Source organism: Orbicella faveolata, unplaced genomic scaffold, assembly GCF_042242905.1.
Source record: "Orbicella faveolata isolate gen_17 unplaced genomic scaffold, um_ofav_v1 contig_47, whole genome shotgun sequence".
Taxonomy (NCBI): domain Eukaryota; kingdom Metazoa; phylum Cnidaria; class Anthozoa; order Scleractinia; family Merulinidae; genus Orbicella; species Orbicella faveolata.
In genome coordinates, this window is record NW_028301577.1 from 10,699,959 (window position 1) to 10,714,123 (window position 14,165).

At 37.1% G+C, this 14,165-nt stretch overlaps 2 protein-coding genes across 2 annotated transcripts; both read right to left on the minus strand.

The window, feature by feature from the left end:
* Window positions 1–92: 92 nt before the first annotated feature.
* On the minus strand, window positions 93–9,628 carry LOC149097113 (uncharacterized). Its single transcript, XM_089279833.1, has 2 exons — window positions 4,147–9,628; window positions 93–3,636 (listed from the first exon to the last, which is right to left on the minus strand). The coding sequence occupies exons 1-2, from the start codon at window positions 7,905–7,907 to the stop codon at window positions 93–95; spliced, it is 7,305 nt and encodes a 2,434-aa protein (XP_089135959.1). The 5' UTR covers window positions 7,908–9,628.
* A 904-nt stretch (window positions 9,629–10,532) lies between these two features.
* On the minus strand, window positions 10,533–11,728 carry LOC149097114 (octopamine receptor beta-2R-like). Its single transcript, XM_089280354.1, has one exon. The coding sequence runs from the start codon at window positions 11,532–11,534 to the stop codon at window positions 10,695–10,697; it is 840 nt and encodes a 279-aa protein (XP_089136480.1). The 5' UTR covers window positions 11,535–11,728; the 3' UTR covers window positions 10,533–10,694.
* Between the last annotated feature and the right edge of the window lie 2,437 nt (window positions 11,729–14,165).

Sequence of the window (14,165 nt, forward strand, 5' to 3'; positions counted from 1 at the left end):
GCTGACCATCTTAGTGGGAATTGCTTCCTCACTATTTTGCAACTACTCGATTTACCAATACAAAATTGTGCGGTTGTAGGCATAATTGGAGTCTAGGATCTATCAATATTACTTGTATACAATTGGCTGTTCTCATTTCTTGTTTTCTGTCCAACATGATCGTGATCAAATTTCACCCAGATTATTCCTTGCGGTTGTGGGGGGTTGTACAATTCCACATATTTCACTACGCTTCCAGCTCCATTTGTTAATCCATCATCCAGTCTGGTATTGACAGCAATTTCAGCTCTCTGATTTATTGCAATACATAATTCTGAAGCCAATTGCATTGTTTTTCTAGGATCATTAGGAATTCTGCTTAGCAAAGTTTCTTTCATCTGTTCAGACTGTGCACCAATTACAAAATCAGATGCAATTATTAAGAACTTTTCCTCATGAGAAGCATTGTATACCTTTTTGTTAAAATACTCTACTTTCTTATTTTGATAGAATAGATGAGGGGCATGATGAGGATAATTCGGATCATTTTCACAAATTAATCTCTGCTTGAGAATTCTAATGTCTTCTTCTGTATGTTTTCCTTCTCTTAATCTGTTAAGAATCTCAGCAAATAGACGACTCTCCCTTTGTCTCATAATTTGACAAAGCTCATACATAGCAAAATGTTTCTTCCACAAGTTTGTTGCTAATGCACCATAAGAACCTTTTAATGTTTCAAAAATGTAACCATCAAAAACTGGCTGTAATTGAAAAAGATCTCCAATAGCAATTATGCTGACCCCTCCAAAATCACTATCCACTCCTTTGATTTCTTGTAGTCTTTTGTTTAACTGAACGTTAAACATAGAATTTCCGACCATAGAAATTTCGTCGACAAAGATTACTTTCAAACCTCCTAGCTTATTACGCAATGAATTTGGCGTACTAGAATCTAATCTTTGATAACTGTACAATGAACGATTTGCAGGTACAGACAATGCACTATGAATTGTACAACCACGGATATTAAATGCTGCTTTTCCTGTTGGCGCGAGAATAAGAGCTTTTATTTGTTGAAAATCATCACCTACATTTGTATTTAAACACTTAACTGCTGCTTGGTACAGTGCTTTTGTTACGTGAGATTTCCCAACTCCTCCACCGCCACTGAGAAAGTAATAAAAAGCAATATCACTTGTCCTAAGAAGATGCAGAATATGATAGAAAAAAACTAATTGTTCGTTATTCAGAGAACGTACAGCTTGGCGATATTCATCATCAGATATTTCATTGCAAATTGTGTCCTGATCCACAACTGAACAAGAAGGAATTCCAAGATCATCAGAAAGATCATAGTTTTGATCACCATTATCTAAATCATGACCAGTTTCCCGTATGCTATGAGAGCTATCAATTAATTCTCTATGTTGTGTGTTAGGTGCCATTAAATCCCACATGTTATTGTCATCAGTGTCTGTCATATTAAGCATTGCTTCATCAATTTGGGAACTATACGGGCAATATTCTGCTAGTTGGCTATTAATCTGTTCACTAATTTCACGGCATCTCTGTTCAAATGGCCTAAAACTTTCAATATCACGTCCTTCGTCTCTCCACGGACTGAAAAGAAACAACAACTCTCTAAAGTACTTTTCCGCATCAACTTCTTTATTGAACCATACACTTCTGATGACCCTACATTTTGCTCGCTTTTTGATGACTTTACTTCGCGTTTTCAATTTAGTTGACTCATCACTTCGACTCTCATAATCATCTTCAAGATTATCTTCGTCTTGTGTTTCCAGTAGCAATCCATCGTTGTCTTCTTTACAGGACTTTTGATGAATATTTTTACCATAACTCTTCATATCATGCCATGCAGCCCAATCCGCTAGAGTTACATTCTCCAAACTATGCGGCCTTTCAATATACCTTTTAATGAGACTACCAGTTTCTATTTCCTCTGACTCATCCTCCATTTCTTTGATTTGATCAAGTGATTTCAAAAGTTGGATTCGTTCATCTGGTGGAGAACTTGGAATAAACACAACTTCACGTGACGATCGTCTCATAGGCAATTGCAAAGCAAGATAAACAGCTTCCTGTGCAGAAATTTCAACGGCATTAAGAAACTTATTTCCAATATCTCTTACTTGCTGCTTAACACTAGAGTTCCCACTTTTGGCCTCCTCGCACGCAACCCTTAGAAGTTCACTCATACCTCGTTGAGCTTTAGATATATAAGAAACAATATACATAGCACAAGCATACACATCTAAAACATACTGAATATCCATATTTGCTCTCCATGCTAGAAGACATGATTTGTTATAGTGATTTATTCTTAACTCATTAGGATTTCTCTTCAAAAAAATTGTTGCTGTCACTAGTGATGCTCGTATAGCAAGGATATAGTTTTCTTCAGAAACACCTAATTTTTCAAGTAAATCATCAAATGATATGTCCTCTCCATCTTTCATATCATTAAGTTTCTCATGAAGTTTTCGAAATTCTTCTTTATGCTTTTCTTTTTCACTGGCAGCAATATCATCTTCTAATGGATATAAAATAACTGTATTACGCATAGGTGGTTGTGGAAAGTTGAATCTACACACCATTCGGTTTTTCTTCTTGCATGTTTGGGAATGACTGTGATACTGCCGTATTACTAACTCGGACAAAGTAACGTCATTTGCTGCTTTACTACATGTTATAACCTGATTAATGAAGTCAACAACCTCTTCATCTGATTGCACACCAAATCGAGGAGCACCTTTAATCCACAGAAGCATATGTATATGAGGCGAACCACGTTGCTGGAATTCAACTCGGTAAAACCAGTCTTCGATGTTTCCTAAGGGCGATAAATTACTTGACAGAAATTTTAAGAAAAACTGCTGAAATTGGTAATCGAAGTGTCGTGCACAAGTAACTGGGTCACTCTGAATAAGCCTCGTCTTTTCTTCCCAGGTGAAATTGCCTAACTCCTCGTCATTATACTCTTTTTTATCAATCAATTTCCCAAGGATTCTAAGAAGGTGCTTCCACTTAGTCTCTGCTGCAGAAAAACTACAGAAAAGTGTGGCCGGCCCCAGTTGCCTAATCATTGCAAATAAATCCTTCTTAGCCTTCTCAAAATACGGAGGGGACCCCCTTAGTGCTCTTAAAAATCTATACCCATCATCTGAATAACATAACTTCTCTAGTGCTCCATCCTTTTTTAAATCTCCAGCAGTTATTTTTTGGCCTTTAGTTTTGTGTTTACGAAGGGCAACTTGCGACTTACCCAATAGAATTTTCATCTGTAATTTTTTTACTTTAAAAAATAGGTTTTCAATGCACATACTAGCTCTTCTATCAGACCGTCTCAGTTCAGATTTACAAATATCACTGTAATATACTGGAACATCTCGTGCACTATTTTCAGCTCTTGCCTCACCACAAAATATACCTGGATATGCTAATTCCTCACAATTCTTGTCTTTGAAAATACTCAGTGGTTTGTTACCTTCACCAGGTGCAAATGAAAAAACGGACTGGGAATGTTCATCATCTTCTATAAACTCTGGCGATATCAACATTGTATCCAACGCACCAGCGCACTCTTCAGTATCATCATTTTCATTCCATGTATCATTCCCCGCTACGTAAGATTCGCTTACTGTGGAATTTTCATCACATAATAATCGTTTATCTCCACAAACTCCCATATGTACACTAGCAGGTACTGCAACAGAAATCAAAATCGGGACACTATTTCTACCCATATACCCATTTTTGTGCACTTCTACCAACAGAACATTGCTTGGCTCTAGAATTCTATGAATCAATATCTTTTCAGAATCACTTTCAACTGGTAAACGATGTTCCCGAACAAATTGCTCCGAAGCAATATCATGTATAACCGTCATATGATATCTAATGGATTCCTCTTGATTTTCACAATGGTTACAAATAAAACAAAAATATAAATGCTCAACCTCTTGATCAGGATGCTGTTTTATAACACTACATCGATATGAATCAGTACAATCCTCGGTATCATAACCTGCTTTATGTACCATAACCATATGGTCATTTAAATCATAAAATGTACTTGAACATTGGTGACATTCAAGACAAAAATACAAGTACGTTCTTGGTACTGGTTCACTAGGACTAACTGACATATCTGAATCCTTGCAGTATGATGTAGAAGACATCTCATGATTTAACTCCCTTACCTCTACTTGACGATGACGTTTCTCTATATTAACCCACTCTTTATTCAGCGCTATCTTCTCTTGTTTAAAGAGAGAACCATTCTCTATTAACCATTGTGCCGCTTCAAACACTTTATCTGGTCTAATATTTTGTGACAAAATGTAACTTTTGTATTTTAACTTTCTCTTAAGCTGCACTTTAATTGTTCCTTCTTGTTCACCCAGTCTAGGCAACACACTCACTGTGTTCACAACATTAGCTGGAACATTTACAACATTACCACAAATTTTCATTTGCTTTCCGCGTGGTGCTTCATGTAACTTTTCAAACACTAATCGTGGCGACACTAATCTCCATTCCAACTCTGTTAGATCAAGATTTTCTGGTTTGTACGGAAATGCCATTTTGTTGGCTACAGCACACCTTGGAATCTTATTTTTTCTTAAGTTCGCCAAACACGTCCTGCAAATCCACTTTATATCTAATTCATTACTTGAAGCTGCTTTAATACATTTTCTAATGGCACCATTTTCAAAATTAGACAGTACTCCAGCCTTGTGTACGCTATGTTTGTACCACAACTGATCACAACAAATGCACACAAATGTCGGCCCCTCTGCAATAACCTGGTGGAATTTTGAAATTAATTCACCTATTGAGCCGTCCTTAGTTTCACTTTTTCTCTGTTTCTTTCTTTTAAGCCTCGCAACTCTATCAACTTCTGTCTCACTTTTTCTCTTACGCTCCATCCTCTTTCTTATAGTTTCCAATCTAAGTAATCTTCTCTCTCCCTTTTTTTCACTACTTCTTTTAACTTGCATACTTCTCCTTACTTTGAGTAATCTAGACGTTCTTTGCTCCACTGTTTCCTGTGTTTTCCTTAGCTGAAAACTGTCTTTCTTTCTTTTTAATCTAACCTCCCTTTCTTCAACTGTTTCCTGTTGTTTTCTTTGCTTAAGACTATCTCTTCTCTTTTTTAATATTGTTTCCCTTTTTGCAACCGTTTCTTGATTTTTCCTTTGTTTAAAACCCTCTTTCCATTTCTTTAATCTAACCTCCCTTTCCTCAAATGTTTCCTGTCGTTTTATCTGCGTAAAACTATCTCTTCTCTTTTTTAATCTCGTCTCTCTTTGTTCAACCGTTTCCTGATTTTTCCTCTGCTGAAAACCCTCTTTCAATTTCTTTAATCTAACCTCCCTTTGCTCAGCTGTTTCTTGGTTTTTTCTTTGCTGAAAACCCTCTTTCAATTTCTTTAATCTAACCTCCCTTTTCTCAACTGTTCCTTGGTTTTTTCTTTGCTGAAAACCCTCTTTCAATTTCTTTAATCTAACCTCCCTTTGCTCAACCGTTTCTTGATTTTTTCTTTGCTGAAAACCCTCTTTCAATTTCTTTAATCTAACCTCCCTTTGCGCAACTGTTTCTTGATTTTTTCTTTGCTGAAAACCCTCTTTCAATTTCTTTAATCTAACCTCTCTTTGCGCAACTGTTTCTTGGTTTTTTCTTTGCTGAAAACCCTCTTTCAATTTCTTTAATCTAACCTCCCTTTGCTCAAGTGTTTCTTGGTTTTTCCTTTCCTGAAAACCCTCTTTCAATTTCTTTAATCTAACCTCCCTTTGCTCAAATGTTTCTTGATTTTTCCTTTGCTTAAAACTTTCTTTCAATTTTTTAAATTTAATCTTCCTTTGTTCGATTGTCTCCCGATCTCTCCTTTGCTCTCTACATTTTTTCGATTTCTCTAATCTTGATTTTCTACTTTCTTCCGTCTCAATATTTCTTGCCTTTCGATTTCTTTCTTTAGCTTTGTCCAGCCTCATCTTCTTTTCACCTTCAGATTCATTTTGCCTTTTTGCTTTGTTCCTTTCTCTCATCTTCTGAAGCCTCAAAACTCTTTGTTCACATGTTTCTATTTTTCTCTCTCGACGCCTCTGCTCTCGCATCTTATCCAGCCTCCTTGTTTTGCTATGACCCGCTGAATCCTTTTCTATGACCGGCATTCTATTATGGACTTTTGTACTTTCACTAAAATTACCCTCCATTTTTTGACTATTAATAATATTTACACCACATTCTTCGAACATTAACTTGGTAACATGTACACCTATCACTTCAAAAGGTACGACTTTATTACATGAATAAAACCTTTGCAAATAGTCGATTAATTTTTCTAACCTTGAAAACTCAAGCAAAACGGAAGTTCCTTCACTGCATGCATTGCCCCACTTATCTCTAGAATGAGCATCAAACAATTTTATTTTATCTTCAGCAAAAAATATCGCCACAGTGTTACAAAATATTGTTAGCAGACAAGCATTATATCGCCTTTTCAAAAAACGTAATGCTTCCAACAAAGAAAAATAGCAGCCTCTTGACTCTAACATGTTCACATCACCGGCAATGCTTTCACTATAAAATAATCTGTATGTTTCGTCATCCAAGGACAATGCACTGGGTATTTCACTTAGTAAAAGCAAATCTTCTTTTATTGACAAATGAATATATGAGTAAAGGCCATTTCCCACACGAAGAATATTGTCCATTTTTGTACTGTTCCATGCTTCTGTAAAACAGCTAGCAGTTGCATTAAATACAATCACTACCAGACTATTTACAACACATTGTTTCCCAGCATTTATCCCAAATAACTCCTCGTTACCTTGATGAAAACTTCCTGTTACTGTACATAACTCATTCATGTATACTGGTCCAGGATTACTTTCAATGTCATTATAAAGTTTAATACTCTTGTACAAACTTTGATGATTTTTATCCGTAAATACTTCGCAACAATTTTTAAGAACAACTCTTTTCCTGCGCTTATTAAGCATACTATGTGCCTTTTGTTTCTTCTTCTTTCTCTCCTTTTTAGCTGATATCCCAAAGAAATACTTGAAACAGACGTGCTCCTTTCGAATGCTGCTTTTTCTGAACTTGTAAAGTATAGACGACCTTGGAACAGCTCCCAGTACTTTTCTCTTAAATAAGCATCTTATCTCTCTATTTTTTTGCTTACCAATCTTAACCCTGGAACTAATTCTTGAAGGTTCTCGACATCTAAACTTACGTCTTCCAGTCACGCTTTTGTATCCTCCGCTACACTCGAAAATACAATATCTCGATCTTACACTTTTTAAATCGTTTTCAGAGCATCTTGTTCCCTGCAAATAATTATTGCCATCGATCCAACACATAAGCTTGAAATCCCTAGCTTTTGCGCGCAATCCTTCACTCGTTTTACATTTAGTACACGGTGTTCTTTCTCTACATTTCAAGGAACTAACGCTTAAAGTCTTTATTGATAACTCTCCGCGCACATACTCACTTTCGACGACAGGATCTGCAGCTTTACTGATATCCATGTCTCGCTGATCGTCTACAATTGTTTCTCTCTGTTCCTGTTTCTTACACAGTGTGACTATCATAGCAAAAATTTTCAATGACACCACACTTACTATACGAAATATTCCCAGCCACCTTCGACGCAAAGTAGGCCATGACGCAATCACAACGAGATTTCTTAACATTTCTGCAACTCTTTGTAATAACCACACAAACAACTTCATAATAACAATATCCTTCCTACAATTTTTACTTCGGTCAACAAAACTAGCCCGTCCAAAACAAACGCTGGAATCACAATTTAGTGTTGGGCCTTTTGCTGACAGCGTGTGGGTTGTAAGCAGCTGAGCGTCACAGAAAATACTTTCCTTATGTAATTCTCCCTCCATAAAGCTAAATCGATTGACATGTAAAATGTTCGACTGAACATACTAAAGTAATCTGACACGTCTCCAGATTAATGTAGATATCATCTTACTTTCTAACAGACAATTTGATTCGTTCTTTGATACAACCCACACTGTGATTGGTGTGACACGAGCACATGCATAACTCCCTTTCTCACCGATCACATAGCCCTTCCAACCCCTAAGGGGAACTTTCGCTCAAAAATACTTAAGAGAACTTTTCGCATTTTAGACGAGTCGTAAGTTTACCCTTTTTACACAACACAACGCAACAACACTACTTCACCAAAAATAGAAAGAAAGAAAAAACCTCTCTGACACGTTGAAAGTCTGATTTAATTAAATGCACTTTAACTTGACGCCACGAAGTCTTCAAAGAACATTTGAACAGTTTTCATACATTTTACCTTTAAAAATATCAGACTAAAATGAACGTCATCAAATAAAACTATTAAACTACTGTTGCACAGACGTAAAAACACTCTAGAAATGAAAGCTTCTTTTTTGTTTAATATCCTGGAAACAATAGCCGATAACTTGTAAGCTCTAATTGAATTTACTCCCATATGAAAAACAAAAGTGTCGAGTTACCATTTGTAACTAAAAATAGCAAACATCTCGTGGGAACAAGTGGTGACGATTCGTCAGCTCTAATTGAATTTACTACCTTGTGAAAAACAAGAGTGTCAAATTACACTTTGTAACTGAAAAATAAAAATATATCGCTATATTTGCATGCAATAAAGACAAAACAATCACTACCTGCACTTACTATCGTAAACGTTAGAACTGTTTCAAATCTAAATAGTCTCGTCTCCTCTAAAACATCCCCTAAGAACTAGAACCGACGATTCGTGACCTCTAATTGAATTTACTCCTTGTGAAAAACATAACTTGTAAGCTCTAATTGAATTTACTGCCATATGAAAAACAAAAGTGTCTAGTTACCATTTGTAACTAAAAATAGCAAACATCTCGTGGGAACAAGTGGTGACGATTCGTCAGCTCTAATTGACTTTACTACCTTGTGAAAAACAAGAGTGTCAAATTACCCATTGTAACTAAAAAATAAAAATATCTCGTTACATTTGTATGCAATAAGAACAAAACAATCGTTACCTGCACTTACTATTGTAAACGTTAGAACTGCTTCAAATCTAAATAGTCTCGTCTCCTCTAAAACATGTCCTAAGAACTAGAACCGACGATTCGTGACCTCTAATTGAATTAACTCCTTGTGAAAAACAAAAGTATCAAGTTACCCTTTGTAATTAAAAATAAAAATATCTCGTGTCATTTGCCTACTACTCATGAGCTGCTTCAAAACTCGAGACTCATCTCGTTCATAACTAGCCACCATTACACTGAAAATTATGCACTCTAAAACAACCCAATGTACGTGTGTAACTGTCACACTCCCCTCCAAACCGGACTAAAAATCACAAACCGGCAACATACACGTCACTCTTTATTTTTCAATTACCAAAGTCCATGTGTTTATACATACCTTGTGTTTCTCACGAAGCATTTACCGTTACAACAAGAAATTTGATTGGCTGTTCATAGTAGATCCAATCTGATTGGTGTGACATACATACATCTCTCACTCACTCACTCACTCACTCACCCATTGACCCGTCCATAACATACCCGACGCGCCGACTAAGAGGTATTTTTTTTACAAAAAAATAACTCAAAAATTTGACACAAATTTGTACCTATGACGCAGCCATGTGTGATGACAGAGGTTGGCAGAAACAGAACTTAAAATAATGCATTAATTAATTAACCATTCTGAAATACAGTTGTGAATTTGAAAGAAAATGAGCGAATGTCTTCAACGACTGAAACTGCAACGAAGTGTTCTCTGTTGGCTTGCTTACTGAGTCCCGAGAAGTCTACCATTGGTAATTTTTTTAAGTGCTTTGTCCGAGCATATTTTAAGTGAGCCTTTAAGCAGCCGTCGTTTTCCAATTTCAAAAATTAAAGCGTTATACACCAAGTTACAAATGAAAAGAGTTCTAAAGAAATACTGATTCATTCTTTGCGAGGAAGAAAATTTCAAGTAGCTTTATCCGATATCAGTAGAAAAATGGCGAAAGAGCGTTTTGTTTTTGATGCTGTTTTTAGCAGTTGGAAGGAAAAAAAAAACGGGCGGCATATTTCGTTAAATGGTGTATCGACTGGTAAGCTTAGTTTAAGACTGATATTAGTGATATCAATCAAGATTAAATCTGAATGTCTAGCAGAAATGCTGATCAGCCTGAATTTCATAAAATGCACTTGAAACTGCCTGAGTAATGACGGCGCTTTGTAGACAGGAGGAAAAGTCTGGTTCCTTTAATAATGATGGTTCACTTTTAATTAATCAAAATATCCATGTAGAGTTCCCGTAGAAAGTTAGGTTTCCTTTGTTTCAATTTAAAGAACACCAAAGCATGGGGCGTATTACTGATTTTATGGGAATGTTAATAAAATGAGCTTACACGCCAACAAAAATTAGGGAAATGGTCAAACATGGCTTTAAGAGAAAAATCGATCGCCTTAGGGTCAAGCAGGTGTGTAATTAATGTCAGTTACAATAGAGCTAATTCATATAGGAAAACCTTTAATGTTTTTGAATTGTTGATTTATTGAGAAAAATTTTAATCAGAAGCATTTAGTTTTAAGTAAAATCCTCGACTTCAGACACCCTGGTTCCATAAAGAAAATTATGTCGCTCTGATATCTATATGTATTCACTTTGTTTTCACTAAAAAAAGCGATTGTTTATCTCACAGTTTTCCTTTTGCACAAAAACACCCGTGAAAATTCCTTCTTTATATCTCGCTTGAAAAGTGCGTAGACAAAAGGGTTTACACCAGAATTTATAATCAGAAGAAATGATAAAACGTATCTGACGACTTGCTCGGGTTGTGCTGCTTTACAAGACGGAAAACAGGCGCACAACGAAGATAATGACTGGGAAATGTAACAGGCTAAAAATATTCCAACCATAATTGTGATCAAGTGAGCTGATGACACTTCTGATTTTCCTCGCAGTCGCTGGCTCGCACGGTTGAACTTGAGCTGCTTTAATAAAATTGACGTGCGTCTGGCATGGTTGTTTGCTATTTTAATGATTTTTCTCGTAGCTATCGCCAAGAAGATGCAAGGTGTGAACTGAAAAATCACCATGCTTGTGAGCTGTGCGATATTTTCATTTGACAGCGCGAGTGTGGGAATAGTATCTAGAATTAACGGCGCCAGCCAGGCCGACATAAGAAGGAGACTGATCGTTGTCTTTGTCATTATGCGTGTGTATTTGAGGGGTAGGACTATTGCACAATAGCGGTCCACAGTGAATGCCATTATGCTTGTAACAGAAACATCCCCGAAGTATGAGACTAAATAGAGGATCACCTCTGCATGGCTGCAGCCTGCTATTCGGCAGCGAAAATGAGGCGGAATAAAAACAGCGGCTAAGCTGAGATCGGCCACGGCCAATGAAAAGAGAAACCAGTTTGCTTTGGTACGAAGTCGACGGCGAGTGATGATGAGGTATATTACAAGAGTGTTTCCAAGTATTGCTATGGTAGTCAAAAACAATGATGTGATCCAGAACCACATCGCTGTAGAGTCTTGATTCGATTAGAGTCCTTATCGATGTTGACTTAGTGGCCACAGGAAGTTTCTTCTTGGGAGTAAAATGAAACTGATGACTGATAAAGTTTATGTAGATAAATATTATCATTAATTCATATACATTAATGCATTCACCGGCTATTGGCTATTATTTCGTGCTATTTGATATTCATATAATACAAAACACGCAACCTTTTTCCCGATGCAGCAGCCATGTTGAATATATAATATTAAAGCATATTATGGGATTTCCATTCGTTAAAGATTTGAAGGCTTGCCTGGCTGAGCAAAGCACGGAAGCTGCTGTAGTGAAGTGTCTGATCGCTATGTTTATACCGTTTTCCTCACTGTTTTATAGTCATGGCTAAAACACAAAATTCATTCGAGCCTATTTGTTCCATCAAGCGACGCGGAAAACTGGGCCAATGCGCACGTGAAGGTAATCTGATAAAAACTGTTAGCTGCCCAAAAAGAATCAGTATGGTTCAATAAAATATTGTTGAAGGAAAAATGATAACTGCTTATTTACCAAATATTCCCCACAGTGGAGGTGGCTAGCGGTGGATGTTATTTACCGAGGCGCGAAGCTGCAAGGTAAATATCCACCATTATAATCCATCAAATATTTTCGCTCGCGAAAACGTGACCGAATATTCTCCACCTAAAACCGGGGAATATCCGAGAATATTCCCCAATTTTCAAAACTGCGCGTGTTGCGGAAAATATTTGAAGGATAATAAACACAATAGCCTCTATTTGGCGTGAAAATATGCTCGAATATTTGTCCTTGGACATTGTCTGTTCCTCAAAGCTCACAGTTAACTCGGAACAAATAATGCCAGCGGACAAATACCCGAGCATATTTTCGCGCCAAATGAAGGCTATTGTTTATCTAGCTACCGACCACCGTATATATCAGACCAGTAGGATAAAATATGCGCAAAAATGGACTCAGAGGACCGCAAAAAGTCCTCCGCAAGCAAATTCGCACGAAGAATTTGCAACAGGGCAAGAAAAGTCATCTCAGACTTTTCAACTCACTCACAGTTTAGCATTAATAACTCATGCTGGAATTTGCTGCTCGAAAGATTCAACTGAAGCGAATTGCTGAATTGCGGTAAGCGAATGATTTGTTGTAGAAACTGCCGTCGCGTTTAATTCTCTAAAACTTTTTAAGGCACAAAAATTTCTCCAGAAGAATTTCTTCAACAGGACTAGAGTTGTAGCGTGTTCAAGATTTAAAACCATGCCGTAAGACACTTTATAACTTTTTTCGCTTTTATTTCACTAACCTCTAAACAATAACCCTTAAGCTGCTTTGCTGTAAATTGCAATAATTATGTAAACAAATCGTTTTATGTTGGTTTTCGTCGATAACTTCACAGCTAAAAATAGTAAAGTTGTACTTGTAAATGCTGTCACGCCCAATTTTGCAGTTTTAATTTGTTGCAATAGGCTTAAGGGACCGTTCATTTTTTATAAGGTAGGGGTGGCTGGTGGGATTTGGGGGGGGGGGGGGGCGATGCGAAAAAAAATAGCTTTCGAGGGGGGGCCATCCCAAAAAAATAAGGGAAAAAGGGGGGGTTACGTGAAATATTTTAGTAAAACTTTAAAATGGCATGATGTTTGAATATCAAAAAAATTACTATAGAATAAACATAGAAGGCAGGATACAAATTTATTACACACTTTCCTGCTTTAAAAACGTTTGGCGTCAAAAAGCATTTGTAGCTGTACTGAAAAGAAGTATTTAACACTGTTATTTTCGAATGCAACTTTCACTGGCACTCATCTTCATCTTCGCTGTCGTCGAGTTCTTCGTCGCCGCTTGTGCTGCTATGGGAGTCTCTTTCACCAATGCTGCAAGAAGCAGCAATGCTTTCCGTAAGAGTGTACTCGTCAGGGTACATGAAGATGTAAACATAATCTCTGACTTCCTGCTCAAGGTTGGTTGTGATTCTGCTTCTTGCAGCATGGGTGAAATAATTCCCTTCCAAGAGCTGTGCGATGTATGGCCCATCTCTTCTAAATAACGACGTGGCAACATCTTCAACTTTAATACACTCTTCCGGGACGGCTGTTCTAGGAGGGTACACAAGGCATTGTGGAAGATCATTTCCTAGCGGGTTTCCAACACAGATTCCATAAACTCGTTGGACGTTGTTTTCAGTCCGCTTCCTCTTTCTTTCATTTGACTTTCTGCGGTTTTCTTTTTTCCTTCTCCTTTTGTTGATGTGCTGTTTGAGTATGCCCTTGAATATGCTGTTATAATTGCTCTTCTTATTTTCTAGTGCATCCACGTCCTATGTGACCTTCGTCAACTTAGCTTCTAAACATTTGATCTGTTTTACATTAAAACTGTGGGCAAATTCTTCGCCCTGCTTTAAAGCAAGCCCATTGGACTAAAAGAGTGTGGAATCGTGTTCCTTTACATCTTCCAATATGACATTCAACTTTTCCACCATTGCTCTGTGCTCTTTGATGGAGAAGTTTAGTTTTCTTCCATCACTGGGCTTCAACTGGTACCTTGGCATGGAAAACTCACTCGCCCTTTCTGAACAGCCATCCGCACTTAGAAAGATTGCTTCTTTTGCTTGTAAGATGTCAAACTGCCTG

Bases quoted from the DNA above. Each gene is read 5' to 3' on its own strand.
- LOC149097113 (XM_089279833.1), bottom strand. From the start codon at position 7,907: ATGGAGGGAGAATTACATAAGGAAAGTATTTTCTGTGACGCTCAGCTG. The intron at 3,637-4,146 runs GTCAGTTAGTCC...TTCCACAGTAAG, and splicing joins TACTGCAAGGATTCAGATAT to CGAATCTTACGTAGCGGGGA.
- LOC149097114 (XM_089280354.1), bottom strand. From the start codon at position 11,534: ATGTGGTTCTGGATCACATCATTGTTTTTGACTACCATAGCAATACTT.